Source organism: Danio rerio, chromosome 20 (genome assembly GCF_052040795.2).
Source record: "Danio rerio strain M-AB ecotype USA chromosome 20, GRCz13ab, whole genome shotgun sequence".
In the NCBI taxonomy this organism is placed as follows: domain Eukaryota; kingdom Metazoa; phylum Chordata; class Actinopteri; order Cypriniformes; family Danionidae; genus Danio; species Danio rerio.
This window is the reverse complement of record NC_141040.1, coordinates 48,095,001-48,112,268: the sequence shown is the minus strand read 5'-3', so window position 1 is coordinate 48,112,268 and position 17,268 is coordinate 48,095,001. Positions and strand designations below refer to the sequence as shown.

Below are 17,268 nucleotides of genomic sequence, written 5' to 3'. Positions count from 1 at the left end.
ATGCATTGAAAGATATATTTGCTACAAGATGCAAATAGTTACGTCTTTTGGTTTTAATAAATTATTATCACTCTAAGTTTGTTTTTTAAATCGGCAGTTTATTTTAACTGACTAATGCAGAGCATCTAAATGGAGCATTACTGAAAATTGTTTACGAACATGAGGGCTATAAATAATTTAAGAACAATTTTACAATCAATATTTTAACCTTTTCCAAGCCCTTGCTGCTGTGATAATGACAATTAATACGATAATCATATAATAATATTCTTCAAGACCTTCTTAAATTGAAATTATACATAATTATTACCTCTGTGTAGGATTAGGATACAACAAAAAAAGACAATGATCTGTTATGACCACTAGGTGTCAGTGAACGATCAATAAAAGGACAGGGGTTCCCAAACTTTTTCGTATGAAGGTCCAAAAACCAAATATCATTGATTGTCGTGGGCCGAAGATAAATATACCAAACTATTACATTAAAGTTGCCATGGGTAATTTCCTAATTTTTTTCATGATAAAAACAAACAAATAGAAAAAAATACCTTGAATTGTATTAACTAATGCAGGATAACTTTTTTTTTTTGCAATAAAAACATAAGCAATAACATTTATAACACAGTTTGATGCTGAATACATTAGTCAGGCAGAATCTGCCTTTTGATTCATTTACTAAAGTCTCTGCATTGTCCTCTATGCACTGTATGTACATTTTAAACTAAATCTGATTTATTTACACCATTTAAATTGAATAATTTAATTTCAGATAGCTTTTTTGTAGCTTAACAATAAAATAAACAAATAAAAGGTTACATTTAATTTAAAATGATAATCTCTAAACCAATTCAAAGGTGACCATGGGGCAGCTTTGGCCCGTGGACCCTAGTTTGGGTATCTCTGGTCTAGAAAATAACCCAGCACAAAAAAAGGCCTCAAACCACCAGGTTAAGGTTATGTTTACTGCATTTAAACATGCTGGGAAGATATCCCAAGATTATACATTTTTATTAAAAATAATAATAATTAGAGACAATCTAATGCATAATGCATTTGCTTTTGCATTGTTTGAGAATCATTAAAAGCATTTTTCATATTGAATGTTTGGAAATAATTTTTCTTTGGACACCCCTCCCTTAAAGAGACAGTTCAGCTGAAAATCTAAATTTAGTCTATTTACTCACCCTCAGTGGTTGCAATGCAAACCTTTATGTTTCTTTTTGTATTAGATATTTTCAAAGAATTTTTGGAAACCAGTAATCACCGATATCCATAATAGGAGAAATATACTATGTAAGTCGATGGCTACGGTTTTCCAACATCAGTCAAAATATCTTTTTTTCAAGTTTCTAAGAATTTTCATGTTTGGAAGAACAAACTCTGTAACCTTTGCTATGCATCCTTTTGAAACCTTTAAACTAAAAATCTAATTAGATACAATGTAATACTTGGTTTTGCATTCTTTGAGCATCTTTAAAAAGCACATTAAATGTTTAGAAATCATTTTTAATCAGTCCATCTCTGAAAAAACAAATCTGAACTCATAATTAGTAATCAAAATGTCCTTTATTAGCGTTCTTTTTTACAGTAAATTTTGCATATCATCATTCTATTCACACACACACACACATATCAAGTTTAAACAGAGGCTGTTTATTTGGAATCACGTGAGTTTCCTTAAAGGCAGTACAGTAGAAATTTAGTCTCTGTTTACTCACCCTCAGTGGTTGCAAACCTTTATGTTTCTTTTTCTATTATAGATATTTTTTAAGATAGTTGAAGACCAGTAGTCATTGACATCCATAGTAGAGAAAAAATACTATGTAAGTCAATGGCCACTGGGTTGTCAGAATATCTTTTTATGGTATCACTTTATTTTGACGGTCCCTTTTACGCATTTTGTTGAATTTTAAGATACATTGCATCTGCATGCCAACTAATTCTCAATAAATTATAAGTAGACTGTTGGGTTAGGGTTGGTGTAAGTTGACATGTACTTACAAAGTTTCTTATAGTTAGTTAAATGTCTGTTGAAGGAGCAGTATCAGCAGATGTTAAGCAGACAGACTACTAATACTCAAATGAGAAGTAACTGGCATGTAGTTTGCAATTAAATTTTAGTCAACAAAATGTGCAGCAGGGACCATAAAAATAAAGTCTACCATTTTTTTTTAGTTTGTAAGAATTTTCATGTTTAGATGAACAATCTCTGTAACTTTTTGCTGTGCATTCTTCTGTAACCTTAATGAAATCAACATTAATTTTACTGTACAAATGTGTTTCTCTTTTGTATGAGTTTGTTTCTGTGTAATTGAAGAGAGGAGAGGCCACACAGGAAGTGCTCAGCTAGAGGTGCGGCTTCATCCTCTCTCTGTCAGAAACACAAAACACAGCAAAATAGCCTTTGTGGCTCTGTCATGTGATTGTTTGTGTGCATGCACCATCTGTCATGCAGCGTGAGATGTTTTTCCCCACTAAAATGCTTCTTTAACCTTTATATTTGTCAGGGCAAGTTTTAAATGTTAGTAAAACTGTTACATATTTAGTGCAGGTCAATACTGAAGATATGAGTGATGATAATAATACAGCATGTACAGGGAACGTTGAAAGTTATATGCTCAAGCAAATATGCTGATGAGGAATTTTTATTTGTGTTAGTAGCAGGTTAAGGTAAACCTGTTTAGAACTTATTGCAGTTCTTTATATACAGCTCTTCTGTGGTATACTTTTTAAAAAGAGAGAGAGTCTAGATAAGCTGCAGGTTGCATACAATGATTGTATAAAGATTCTTCTTAAAAACAGATGGTGTTGTGCAAGTAAATTATTCTGTAAGGTAAGAGTTTGATCATTTTCTGCTTTGATGAGAAATTTGATCTTAATTAGGACAGTAAGAATTTGAATTTAATTTGGACAGTAAGGTCTGACTTTATAAGGTCTGACATATAACTTATCAATAAAGTGATCTGGAATGGCAAAGAAAGGGTTCTTGCAGGACTCCCAGAGTTCATCAAGATTCTTTGGATTTGTCTTCAATGCCTCCTCCATCTTACCCCAGACATGCTCAATAATGTTCATTTCTGGTGACTGGGCTGGCCAGTCATGGAGCACCTCGACCTTCTTTGCTTTCAGGAGCTTTGATGTGGAGGCTGAAGTATGAGAAGGAGCACTATCCTGCTGAAAAATTTGGTCAACTAGAAGTCAAGTTATTATTTGTTGCTCTTACAACTGATATCGACGACAAGACTTTAGTCAGGTAGTGTAAGCTCTGTCAACCTGGTATAAAAGAAACAGACAGAGAAAGATAGACAGACAGACAGACAGACAGACAGACAGATAGATAAACTGTAATTTTTTAAAATGGAAATAATAATAATCAATAATTTAAATGTAAATAAAATATTCTTATTTTCAAACTCTTATAGTTTATAAAAGCACAATTTATAGAAAATCTATTTGTCTGTCTATCTATCTATCTATCTATCTATCTATCTATCTATTTATTTATCTGAGAGATTTTCTTTTCATTTACAGTTATTTGTTTAAAATGTTTCATACAATCACCCTTAAATTAATCCAAACCTGTATTATATTATCTTTATAATCAAGAAAATAATACTGTGGAAGGCATCGGGACCAGCAACTGTTTGTTCTCTGCAGAAGAAAAAAATTAAAACAAGTTTGTATCTGCTGCATAAAACAAATGCTGGATTAGTTGGCAGTTCATTCCATTGTGGCAACCTGATAAATCAGAGAGTAAGCTGAAGGAAAATTAATGAATGAATGGAATAGAGGTAAAGTTGGTTTTATATTCAGATATTCAGACATTCTCTTTAATAATGTTATTTCAGAAAAGTATTCTTTGCAAATTCTAAATAGGGAAATCATATTAGCAGCAAATGACAAAGTACAACGTTGTTCACAGTGAATTAGATGGTGTTAATGTTGTTTTGAAGTAATATTTGCATGCTAATTCCGATCAAATATTCAAAGTAACATGGTAAACAATATAGAGACTGCTAAATGAACGAATGTGCGAATATTAAACCAACTTTACCTCTATATGAATGGAAAGATGATGGCAGAAATGTCATGTGATGTGGTGGACTATCATTGTAAAAAATACTACACAATATTGTCCCACTCCCAACACAAATGTTAACTTAATAATTTTACAGTGGATTACTATAAATATTTAAGTAGATTGAACATAAAACTGCTTGTTCTAAAGAAAAAATAAGAACTGTGTTTTCAACTCGTTTCAAATAAGTAGTTTGAACAAGTCATTTCTTTAAGTCTGATAAGAGTTTCCCACATTCCAGCATTTTCATGTCACGATCGTCACCGGATGAAGGATCTGACGATAGAGCACTGCCGCTGAGTTATTTTGCCGGGCATTTTTTTGTGCGACAGGTACATTTTTCTCCTTAGTAATCACCCCAGCAACAACAAACAGCGGCGCGCCGGCCAATGAGCTCTAGCAGCCGCCTCTGTCCTCACTTCCTCCGGCTGCGCAGCGCTGGGTTTGGCTTGGCACCATCAGCCAGCACGCAGCCATCTTGGACGGAGCTCTATCTAGACTGGCAAAACCACACTCTTCGGGATGGGAGGAATTTAATCAACCTGGAGTGATTTAGAGCAGATCGTCTGGAGCACATGAACGAGACCGCGCATTCAGAAAGCCTATATTAAGACCCAGAACCGGTTTGAAGCGGACGCCCCCTCCCCTTTTTTCCTTGTCTGAACGCTGTGTGCAGTTTCTGAGGGGGCCTGGGAATTGTTTGTGCTTGAGTTTTACAATAGGCACTTCTCGCAAAGTTTTTTAAAGTAATCCAGGACGATGGTTTGGTTATGACCTGTCGGTTGCCAGGTCTTTTGCGGAGAGTTGCTGCTTTGTGTCGCCGGTGACCTGTTGTGTGCCGTTATGCGTCTGGATACGTTATTGCATTAATCTTGGATCTGTTACTCGTGCTGGAATCTGGTTTGGATGTCGATCCACTCCATGGTCTTCATCAGCTGGTGTCCGGCAGCTGTCCACCCTGCGAACTAAAGGTTGCTGTGATCAGACTCGGGTCCACTTTGGAGATAAAGACACATTAAAATGTCAACTAGAACACCACTACCTACTGTCAATGAGAGAGATACAGAAAACGTGAGTATGAAAAGAGTTCGTTGGAGTGTTTTTTTATCCAAATATTTATTTTTGCGAATTCTAATGGACTTGGAAACTTTAGAGTGAGCTTTGCGCGTTAATGAAACTGTTAATAGGGTTGTGAATGTAATGTTTGTCCTGTGTGGTTTTTTACATCGCCAAGTAAGCAAGCGGTGTGACAGCTTTTAAGGAATAAACAGCAGGGCGCATTACGGCGTGACTCTCACGCGCAGCTTCACTCCGCAAAAGAACTGTCAAGTCACCCTAGAGCGACTTCCTGTAACAAATATTTCCTATATAATGTTACAAAGTAACACATAAGTGATACACTGTAGCAGTAGTGTTCAATAGGGAGGTCAACTTGGTTTATATTCGCACATTCGTTCAGTGAAAATACTCATTCAGTGACTAATACCCTTTATTGTTTACCATGCCAGTTTGAATATTGTACAAGCATGACTTCAAAACAACATTAGCACTACTTAGTTGACTGTGAACAATGTTTACTTTGATAGCCATTGGCTGCTAATTTGATTTTCATAGAATTTGCAAATACTTGTCTGAAATTGTTTTATTAAGGAGAAAGTCTGAATATGCAAATATCAAACCAAATTTACCCCAATGTGTTCATTAGTGATACTATTTCCCCTTTAATTAAACTGTTTCATGTACAGCTACAGTATAGCATCGATTCCTGTAGTGTAAAAGTTAAACGTTACTAAGTAGTTCAACATTTGTAATGCAACATTCTTTGATGCCACAGAGTGATACACTCTCAGATTTTCAGAGTGATATTGTTACTTTTGTAACTATTTCTGCTCTAAAGGCAGTAAATAAAGTAATATATTCAAATTTTTGCCTATGTTGCTCTTTGAAAAATAATAATATAACACATACATTTACATAACATATCCAAGTAACATAAAATTATTTTTCTGACTTACAATTACTATATATATATATATATATATATATATATATATATATATATATATATATATATATATATATATATACTCTAATACAGGGATGTCAAACTCAATTGCTGGAGGGCCGCAGACCTGCACAGTTTAGTTCCAACCCTAATTAAACACTTCTGATCAAACCAAGGCTGTTTTTCAATTCCAAGAACGCAGATAACAGACTTGCGTTCTTGTGGACCGGTGTCTTGCTAGGTGTCCTCGGAAGAACGAACTCGGGAGACCAAGAGAACAGAGAGCTGTGAGAAATGTGATGCTGCATTCTTCCTGATGGTCACGTGACCTTCACGGGTTTTAAATGGAAAATTATTTTAACATTACAGCATTCATACAGCAATTTACTGTTTTCCTCCTTTTCAAAATATATACAATGCATAAAAACATTATAAATATACGTTGCACAGTATAAATAAAACAGATTTTAATATGAATTTCAGCAAACAAACACCCTTAATGTGTTTATTTCCTTGATTAAGATGTCCATGGTAATGTTTATATTCACCGTTTCATTTAGGGGAACTCCTGAGGTAAATACGTTATGTCTCTGAACTTTAATAATAAACCCATATTAAGTGCTGCGCTTCCCACCTCCAGTCGCAATGACTTCTGGGACTTCTAGAGCAAGTTCGGTGCTCAAGTCTGCATTGGTGCGTCCTCGATATCAAAAACACATCCGGGAAGTTTCACGCATCCTCTGTTCTTGTTGTCTTGAGTATTGGAAGTGAACTTTAGCAGCTGATTTGACATTACACGAGGACACAAGACTGCTGAAGAAGGCATATTGAGAAACAGCCTAATTGAGTCCTTCAGGCTTGTTTGAAACATACAGGTAATGCCTAGTTCACACTAGAGGATTTCAAGCCTGATTTGAGCCCGATTTGGAAGTTAACGAGCTCGCCGACAGATCGGGCTGTGATTGGGAAGAAATCTGCGGGTGCTCGGTGCTCGCCGCTCTTTATGTGTGAACTACTGAGCAACGCATCAACGAGGCTCGCTGACGCGTCGCCGACACCTCGCAGACGGAAATCCAACATTCAGCATGCTAAATATTCCAGAGCAGTCGGCCGACTCAACCCCACGTGTGGTCAGATGTAGTGACGAGCTGCAGCCAATGAGAGAGCATATCAGCATGAGCTGAATGGCTGTGTGTTCAGGAGCTCAGTAGAAACATCTGTGATTGGTCAGAATGGGCATCGCTGCACTCGCTTCATTCTGCGTTAGCACAGACATGAGAGTAGGCTATATTAACAGTGGAACTAGAATTCTGTAACTTAGAATTACCATACTGCTCATTCTGACCGTTCTCATATGAAACGCCATATTGTCACAACATATTTACATTCAAAGCTATTATTGAGATATTAAAATTAAGCTTTGAATGTCTGGCATCATATTTAATGACACCATTACCCTAAAAATATAATATTTTTTTTGGTAATACAGCCTATAAATATATAGTTAAGATACTAAAACACTTAAAGGCTTGGCTTTCATTTTCACTTTCAAACAGGAGCTATTTCACAGCACAGAATATGCAGTTTTGAAAGATATCTAAAGTAAATTGATGTTTTTGCCATCAGAAAGTTTTGTTTATGTTAGCAGGAAGTTGCCAGGCAAGAAAATGCACACACATTTAAAGTCACAGCGAAAAGTATCAGACATGCATGCAGTCATTTTGACCAATATGGTAATTTAAGGCAGAAATGCTCAGTTCTTTACTGTTTTGTAATAAAAAAAATAACAATGTCAGAAAGAAATACACTGATAGTTAGAAAACGGCAGGGTGTTATAAATATGTTAGTTTTATTTCAAAGAGTTATAAAATTACAAAAATTAAAAACTCTGTGTATCTATCCACTGGAACCTGCAGATGAGTGATTAATGCGCTGATAAATCAGCTGATTTGACGATGTTTTTAAATGCTTTCTCCAAAGCTTGAAACGCTGTCAGTGATGTCATCAGCACACAAGCAGCCAATAGTGTTCAGCTTTTTCTGACGACTCCTCCCTCAAATTTTCATTGGCTGTGGTTTGGTAGCTTGAATGAGCTGATGGGGAATAAGATGTTGTCAGATCATGTAGTGTGTGACCCCCCTCTTGTGGATCGTTCACGGAGTGTTGCGTAGTGTGAACACCACAGAGATCAAAAGACACAAAGTCAAGTCTTGTAGTGTGAACAGCACAGCAATCTGCTGATATTTAAAATCCTGTAGTGTGAACTAGGCTTAAGTGTGATTGAGCAGGGTTGGAACTAAACTGTGCAGGGCTGCGGCCCTCCAGGAATTGAGTTTGACATCCCTACCCTAATAGGTACTGTGTAACCGTTATTTCTATAGTGTAAAAGTCTTTCTGCTTGATTAGGGATGCTCCGATCAGGATTCTTAAAGCTGATACAGAGGTTCGATTCCTCATGATTGACCGATACCAAGCGATTCAAATGCTCAATGCTTTAGGATGCATAAAGCACATTTCCCCTCCAAGTATGATACCTAAGTGGAGATTTTACTAAGAGAATAAATAAATAATGTTGCATATAATCCTTTAAAAATGTCAAGAAAATAGGCCTATAAAGTTCTGTTTATTGCAGTAAGTATCAGTGGAAAGAGTACTGTAAATTTATGCTTGGGTAAGAGTACTATTACTTGCCTAAAAATGTAGTTCAAGTAGAGTAAAAGTATCTGTTGTAAATATTACTCAAAGTAAGCCCTTTCAAAAGTACTCGAGTTGTGAGTATTACGCTATAAAAAGCTGATGCATTTACATGTAATTTGTGGATGTGTGTAAACGTAACATTCTGTAGTGCATTTAGTTATTGTGCAGCAGGCACACAACGTCATAAAACTTAAATATTAGGTTAGATTTAAGTTGTGATATCGGGTGACCAAAATTCCATGTCTAGCCAGCGTCTAAGGACAACGTTATTTTGATGTCTATTAACAACATCAAATGACATTGATATTTGGTTGACTTTAGGTTGTGTCGTCCTCCTAAACCAACGTCATATTGACGTCAAACACTGACATTTATTCGTCAGGTATGGCAACCAAAATCCAACGTCTGATAAACGTCATCATAACGTCAAGTTGTAATCTCATTAGATGTTGATATTTAGATAGTTCTGACGTCAACCTGATTCTCATTTCCAAACATAATGCAACGTCTCCACGACATCACGGTACAACTTTAATCTGACGTCATGTAGAGGTCTTGTGCCTGCTGGGTGTTTAAGGCTATTTCGGTCATCATGCAGTAAACATCTGTAATCTACTCAGAAGTGACATGCATCTAAACAGACTCTAGGTCATTGCTTGTAAAGACTTTTGAACATTTTCTTGGACACTTATAATGCTTTTAAACAGTTTGCTGCAATTATAAATCACCATGTCTTGCGGTAGTTCATTATGATGTGATTTACATATATGTGCGATTTGATTGGACAGGAATCACAGGACTGAATATTCTAATCTACATAGACAAGAAAAATAAAGTAGTGACTGCAGGTTGAAGGAAAGTATTGGCATTAAAAGTAACGATACATCACTAAAAATGGACTCATTTGCAAAGTAAGTAAAAAGTAAAAGTACACATTTTTAAACCTACTTAGTAAATTACTATTCCTGAGAAAACTACTCAATTACAGTAGTTTGAGTACTTGTAATTGGTTGTTTACACCACTGATAAGTATATTACAAAAAGTTATATCTATTAATTTAACCTAACAAATGTAATGCTTAGAACATCAATGTGTTTCTTGCGAGCTGTTCTCTTGCTCATCCACTCTTGTCGCCATGATTTGCGGGTCTCCCTTAGCAGCTATGAATAGGCGGGAGACCCGCAAAGCTTCCGTCAGAGGTCATAGGGTTGGATAAGACACCAGTCACAGCAGATCGAAACACTGGATATACAGTACAATGGTTGCAACATGAGAGCATCTCTCGCGAGGGTCATGCCAATAAAATGTATGAATAGAGGTCGCACCACGTCAGTATATATTTTAGCTGCTGTGTTGGGAGTGCAGCACGAACCATGCGTTATTTATCTTCTCACGTGTTGTAGCACTCCCGGGTGTGCACCTGCATCTCTGTGTGTAAAATCGAATGAACACTTGCGATCGATTCATAAGATTGGGGAGTAAATATTAACCTTTAATATTTTCAAAAACAGTGCAACAGTTTCCATTACACTGATACAATATAATATTTTTTCTGCTACTGAGTGACACCATGATGCATATTTCTTCTGTAGTGATTGTCATAAAAAAACTGAATCATCTATTCACTGTCTGTTGTGTAGACACGGTCACTGTTTAATAAGTTTTATTGTCTTTAGTCATTAGATCTACTCTCTCATGTCGGGTGTTGACTACAGTAATACTTTGACTTCCACATTTGTTTTTGTTTTTTTAATGAAATACTATCTTCCGTTCATACATTTCATCATTGAGGATAACCAAAAATAGTTTAAAAATCACATCTTGTTCTTGTGAACTCAATCTCGTGTCTCGTCACACTCCTACTAATCATCTTGTTTAAGTAGGGGCATTACATTGCTTATTGTAACGATATATTCATGGCCAGAAAATCACCGATGAGCTGACGCACTGTTTACTACTGAGAGTATGCACGCATGCATGCCAATGATAGTGAACAGAACTTGCATAATCCTTAAATAATAGGTAATAAAGTTGTAAACTAACTTGTTCAGTTTGTTGCACAGAGCAATCGTTTGGGAGTAGCACGAGAAGTATGATTTGCATGAATGTTTTTTTTCTCAAAGTGACTTGAGCCGTACTCAGCAGTGAAAGTGAAACTGGCGCGCACATCATTTAAATGATCATATCGCATTTTAGAGTTATGATTACGACAAGCATTTGATGTTTTCTCTTTCATAGCGAACACAAAGTGTTGTGCATGAAAATTAATGTTTATTAGTGTCATGATAGCTACTCTAGCCTGTATATTGTTTAACATAATGCAAGAGCGAATCTGACAAATGTCTCATTTTAGCAGCGAAATAACTTGTTCTAATAATGTTTTTAATAACAAATGGTAAGCATTAGGGATGTAACGGTATCAGAATTTCACGGTACGATAATACCTCGGTATGAATGGCACGGTAGGGTATTTATTGAATAATTTACAGGAAAAACAAAACTAATGAAAAAACTTGAAAAAAGTGGCTAAAGTGTTTATTTACCTTAGCACTGAACATATCAATGACATACAAATTAGCCATCTATCTGTAAGTTTCGAAACAGGAACTTAAATTTTTTAATTTTAATAACAAAAAAACATTAAACCATATATAAAAAAAGTTTCAATTTAGTATTGTTGAAAACTCATCACATTCAACATTTAATTACTCACTCACTTGAATAGAGATGGGTTTTTAAGGAAAATTATCATATAACTATAATCTGGTAAACAGCAACAGAAAAAAACAGAAAAAAAACCCTCTCATTTGGGACTGAGGTTTCTGGGACAGAGAGATATGATTTAGCCGAGGTTGACAGCAGTGGGTAACATTGTGCATTGTCTTTCCACCACTTGAGAGGACAAGCCATGAGTGAGATAGAGGTCTCTTTGCGGTACAAGTCAATGTCTGTATCAATCTAACAAGTGTGCTGTGTTCTGCAGTCCCCATGACTGTTTTTAGTCGTATTCCCCGACTTATATTTCACCACAGTCTGGCAGTGCCTGCATACTGTTTTTTTCTTTGTCTGTCACCTTTTCTCCTTTTTGTATCTTTTTAGAAACAAACCGAAATTCTTCCACACATCCGATTTAAAACCCGCTTTAGGTTCCAGCTCTTTTTCTTCCCCGCTACTAGCAGCACACTCCATTTCCGCATTACTGGATCTGTAGTGACAACAGACTGCAAAGGATGATGGCCACGCCTGGGCTGATGGGAATTGTAGTTCCCGCTACCTCCCGTTCGCTTCATTCGCCTAAGCAAACTTTTCTCAGAAATATAGATTTATTGAGTCATGCGCCTACGGTAATATTGAAAAAAATTAATATTGCGGTATGACGGTATTTACAATATTGTTATATCCCTAGTAAGCATATATCTCAAACATAATAATTTAACTTTAGAATATTGAATAGTTGTATTCTGATGTCATCACTTCAACAGCCTGTTAAAGTCCACCAATCCAAGTCTATACAAAATGTTACATTTGAACCAACAGTAATCTACACATCGGCCTGATATTATTGTTGTTTTATCATATGTTTGAGAATAACAATAATAATAGGTTACTCCTAAATTAACATGTATGGAATCGTGAGAAAAATTGAGATCTTGATTTTAAGCCCTACTCAAACTCTAGTGTGATCTCGGCTTAAGGGTATTTCCGCTACACAGTTAAAAATAGCAATATTTCCAAAACAAGGTAAGAGTGTTTCCACTGTCCCATTCAAAATGTGAACTAGACCAGACCAAACTGCCTTTAAAGTGAATTATGAATGTATAAGAGAAATGATGTTTTTTTATTTATTTACACTTTTTCTATATATTGTCAGTGAGTACATTTATAATAGTACAATACTCTGATTAAGAGTCTACCATGTAAACAGAGATTTTTGAAGACCTTTATGACTAAAGTATGGTGGCCAGGAAGTTCAAAACAACATTACAAAGTGTGAAACAATTTTACGAAGCTCAAGACAAATTTAGTTTTGGAAAACATTTTTACCTATCATAAACAATTATATAGAAAAAAAACAAATTTACCAGTCCCGAAACAAATTTACATTTTAGAAAAAAATTAAGATGCAAAACACTTTTACCAGTCCCGAAACAAATTTACAAAGACAGATTCTTTCTGGAAAGGGAATGTATCACACACCGGAAGTGACGCGGTAAAAAGTGTTGTTGTCGTTGGTGGTGAGTGCAGTAAATTAGTGTTGTGGAGTACATAACGTAAATAAAGTTCATGGTGACAAACATGGACTGCGAACAAAGGATGTTTTACCCGTTTTGTGGCAAACACATGAGCAGCTTAACGTGGTTTTGCTTTACGTGTGGTCAGTGTTTGGAGGATGCGGACCAGACGGAAACACCAGACATACAGTACTGCATCAATGTGTTGAATATTTTAATGAGGGCCACTTGTATGCTGTAATCGTGGACATGATGTCAAGTCTACAAGGTGTAAACATCTGCTTAAAATCTTTAAAGTGAACTGAACGAAGCCGGTGTTGTGGTTTAACTGGTGTCCTAGTTAACTGGCGACCCTTTCCAGATGTAATCTATTCCCATTTGCAGATTGGCAGATTTGTCACTTCTTCACAGCAACAAAGCATGCCCATACCAAATAAAGATCCTTATTACTTGGTGTCAGTGTCATTGTAAAAATGATTGACTTTAATATTTGTGTGGCAGAACAGTATATAACCAAAATTAACGAAAAGAAATAATTATAATTTACATGTCATCAATGGCATACTCGCACTCTGCTATCCTAACCGTGCACAGGCCCGTTTTCCTAGTCGTTTGAGAAGTGTGAGTTCTCTGAATCGGGCTCAGGCACGGTTTACTTGGCCAGCCCTGGCCTGGTTGGAAGAGGTGTGCCAGAGCGCTGTTCACTTGGGCTCAGATGGGATACGCTAGTAGTGTGAGTGTATGCCTGAGCCTGAAACTGAAGATGAGACGTGACTGTTAAGGGATTGTTTCATGTGTGTTTATTGATCATTCTTACTGTTTAATAAGCACAAACTGTCGTAGATTATTAAAAAACGCAAATCCCTCACTGCACGACAGCTGCACCTTCAGCAAACCTCCTAATACCTGCAGCACGAGGACTTTGATTGTTTATGAACGTGAAAAGTGGCTGATCTGTTCGGCAAAATATTTGACTGCGTGTTACTGCATATCAAACGACTAAATCGGTATAACGATATAAAGAAATCTCCACTGTGCAGAGCGAGAGCGCTTCTTACTGAACAGCGCATCATTGATGACGTAAGCGTGCTCAGGCCTGAATGCGATGTTAGTGGCCGTCGGGGGAAACGGGAGAGGAGACAAGCGTGCTTTGGCCCGGTTCAAGGCAACTGTGCATAGCGTGAGTACACCCTTACTAAGCTATTCAGGACTACACATTGAGGACGGTTTTGATGTCTTTATCAGTCAACATATGTTGTGCTTTGGTTGTTAACTTGTTTCCATGTGCCTGCGTTTACATGCTTCTACAAAGTCTCACGCCGATATTTTCTCAGAATAACTCTAAATTACATAATGATGTTTAATGCAGTTGGTCAAACCACACTTTTTTATAGCTTTAGACTCGTGTTAACCTCTGTCTACAAAGTCACAAACGAGCTGCTATTTTCTGGTGTGTGGTACATCCCGTGTCACTTCTGGTTAGAGGTGTGAACCTATACTGGTCTCACGGTTTGGTTCGGTTACGATTATCATGCCTTCGGTTTAATTCGATATCTCGGTGCATTAACGATGCTTTCTACAGTGTTATATTTTAGGGGGAGGCTATTACAAGCTGTCTATAAACACACAGAAACACAGCACCACACTGTCTCACATTCAAACACATACACAATATAGACAGCACCAAACAAATAAACAAACAAACACACAGCTCTCCCGACTAAACACATATTGCGAGGGCTCAAACGGAGCAGTGCTCGTAATGTCGAGCGAAAAAAAAGAAAGACAGCTGTAAAACATAACCAGCTTTGTCTTTTTGTTGGAAACACACTTTAGATCTTTTTAGGGTAAGAGGTTTTTGAGTTATTGCCGTCTAACACTGAATGTGGGTCAGGAATATCGAAAACAAAACCAACTGAACTGCGCTGGCGCCCCTCTGGATATACAGCGCCCTTAGCATTTGACTTTGGTGCCTACTGTATGCCACGGGCCGGCCCTGAGTTGGCTTAGTGTTGTAAATACTCGCGCTCACCTCCCTCGCGACAGAGTGCATAGGAGATAAATGACGTCAGTACATAATAACCGGTTATGATTATTACTGAACCGATACAGAATTGTCCGCGTCTGCATCGCGGTGCACCGAAGAAACAATTAATTTTGACACCCCTACTTCTGGTGCATGGTACACTCCCTTTCTGTTAAGACATTTTTTTGGGGGGGCTTTGTAAATTTGTTTCTGGACTGGTAAAACTGTTTTGCATCTTGGTAATTTTTGTCTAAACTGTAAATTTGTTTCGTCCTTTGTAAAATTGTTTTTCCTAAGTAATTGTTTATGACAGGCACAAAATTTTCCAAAATATTAATTTGTCTTGAGCTTTGTAAAAGTGTTTCACACTTTGTAATGTTGTTTTGCACTTCTCGGCCACTGTACTAAAGTCATAATCGAACTAAACAGAAATGCAATTAATACGTGGAGTTTGTCTATTTTTTTTTTTTTTGCATTATTGAAGTGCAGTACAAACATGTAAACACCACAATCAAACTATAACTGTCATGTAGGACTTTCAACAAATTGACAGGATAGACCACACACACACATACACAGCTGTTTGATGCTACTCTCTGGACCTACTGAGTCAGTGAAGTAGCATTGAAATGCAGAGATTATGAGATCATACTGCATGCGGTATCACACTCCATTAAAACTATGCTCTTCCAGCAGTTCATACTAGCATCCAATATCTCGTTTGTCACGGGGGGCATGCATGAAATGTTCCTAAACGAAAGTGAAAGTGCCAAACTGAGTTAAAGTCGACAAATTAAAAATGAAACACCTGGAGAATAACTTAATTACTGATGTTCATGTAATTAGTGACTGCTTGACGACGTCATGAAAGTAACCCAGTCAATAGTTTTGTGCAGCGTTTGAACTGCATTCATAGTCATAAAAACACACAGAACTACAATATTGAAAGCTCCGCTTGTTTGTAAAGCGCTTTCAGTTACAGAATCTATAAAAAGCGCTATATAAATGAAGTTTATTGTGCCTGTGCTGTGGCTCTCTCGTGCGTCATTGGGTAGAAGAAGGACACACAGATAAAGTAAAGAGACCTTACCTGCCTGATCATGCAGTCTCACCACTGGTTAGTCCTTGAGTGACGACTGTTCCCTTCTTCGGTACCCAGAGAGAGAGAGAGAGCTAAATTCATCTGCACCCGTCGGACCTCTAATGATAAGTGTCGGAAATGTTTTCATGCTCATCTGAGCATCAGTTGGTGCCAGGCGATCAATGAGCTGTCAGCATCACAAAAACGGACCGACTGTTAGCTTCAACGCCATTCAGATCGCCAATGCTAGAATGAAGGGCTCCCACTCTGTCAAGAGGCACCGCATAACTATAGTAAGTGCTAATTACTCTTTCTAATTAGGCTGATTAAATTTAGAATAGAAGGGGAAAGGGCTTTTGTTATGCGCAAAGCCATTCAGAGTCAAGAAAGGAAGCCGATTTGTTGACATAGGAAGGTTTAGTGTATAATGCACTTGAAGCTGGTCCAGGCTTTGAGGTTTTACAGCATATTTGGCAAATGTTTACTTGGAGCTATTGTGCATGTTGTGATTAGCCCTTTAAAAGGTGTAATAAAAGAGAAAAATCAGCCCACCGGATCAGATATTAGCTGAATGCTTGTAGACTGAAGCGTTTAAAGCGAAAAAGAAAATTGAGATCTTATCTGCAGTTGTTTTCTAGGTGGCTTGCAATAGAGAAATATTACTGTGTGCTGGAATGTCCTAGATGAGAGCGTTTGTCCTAGAGGGAGAATTTAGGGCACAGTCTTTTTAAGGATCTATCATGGTCCTAAATAGTCAGTTGTTCTGGAAACCTGAGTTATAACTTTTGACTTCTTGCTTGATTGTTTTTAATGCCGCCGTTTAGGATTTAAATGTCTGGTGTTTTATTAATTAAGATGCTAAAAAGCAGCACTGAGCCACATTTGATCTTTATTTTCTTGTAAGTTTACCAGCTCTTATTTACTTTTATGTTATTTAACATGAGTCTGCCGCTTGTAGTTGCAAAACAGTATTTGCCATATTACTCATTTTAGGGTTCAGGATTAGCCTGGGAACAAAGCTCGGATGAATCACAGAAATTAAAGGGTGGCACAATGCTCTGACAACATCGTTTAAAATGTGGTTTGTAGGGCTTCTTAACATGTTATCGCTTCATTTGCTGTTTTATCATACTGGTTTGGTTTAATGT

General features: G+C 36.9%; 2 protein-coding genes across 14 annotated transcripts in view; one reads left to right on the top strand and one right to left on the bottom strand.

The window, feature by feature from the left end:
- Positions 1 to 4,518: 4,518 nt before the first annotated feature.
- Positions 4,519 to 17,268, top strand: part of mark3b (MAP/microtubule affinity-regulating kinase 3b) — a 120,486-nt gene continuing 107,736 nt past the window's right edge. For 6 of the 13 annotated variants that reach the window (XR_015518026.1, XR_015518024.1, XR_015518027.1 and 3 more), the window contains exon 1: positions 4,519 to 5,149. Coding sequence is in view for 8 of the 13 variants with exons in the window: in XM_087297865.1 (XP_087153991.1) it covers positions 5,099 to 5,149 (51 nt within the window). In the remaining 5 variants the exon portion in view is untranslated. 13 annotated transcript variants of the gene reach the window in all.
- The window catches only part of efr3bb (EFR3 homolog Bb (S. cerevisiae)), a 1,037,141-nt gene continuing 1,027,436 nt past the window's right edge, over positions 7,564 to 17,268 (bottom strand). The window contains exon 23 of the transcript XR_015517767.1: positions 7,564 to 8,347. The gene's annotated coding sequence lies outside the window, so the exon portion shown is untranslated. The remainder of the gene's footprint in view (positions 8,348 to 17,268) is intronic.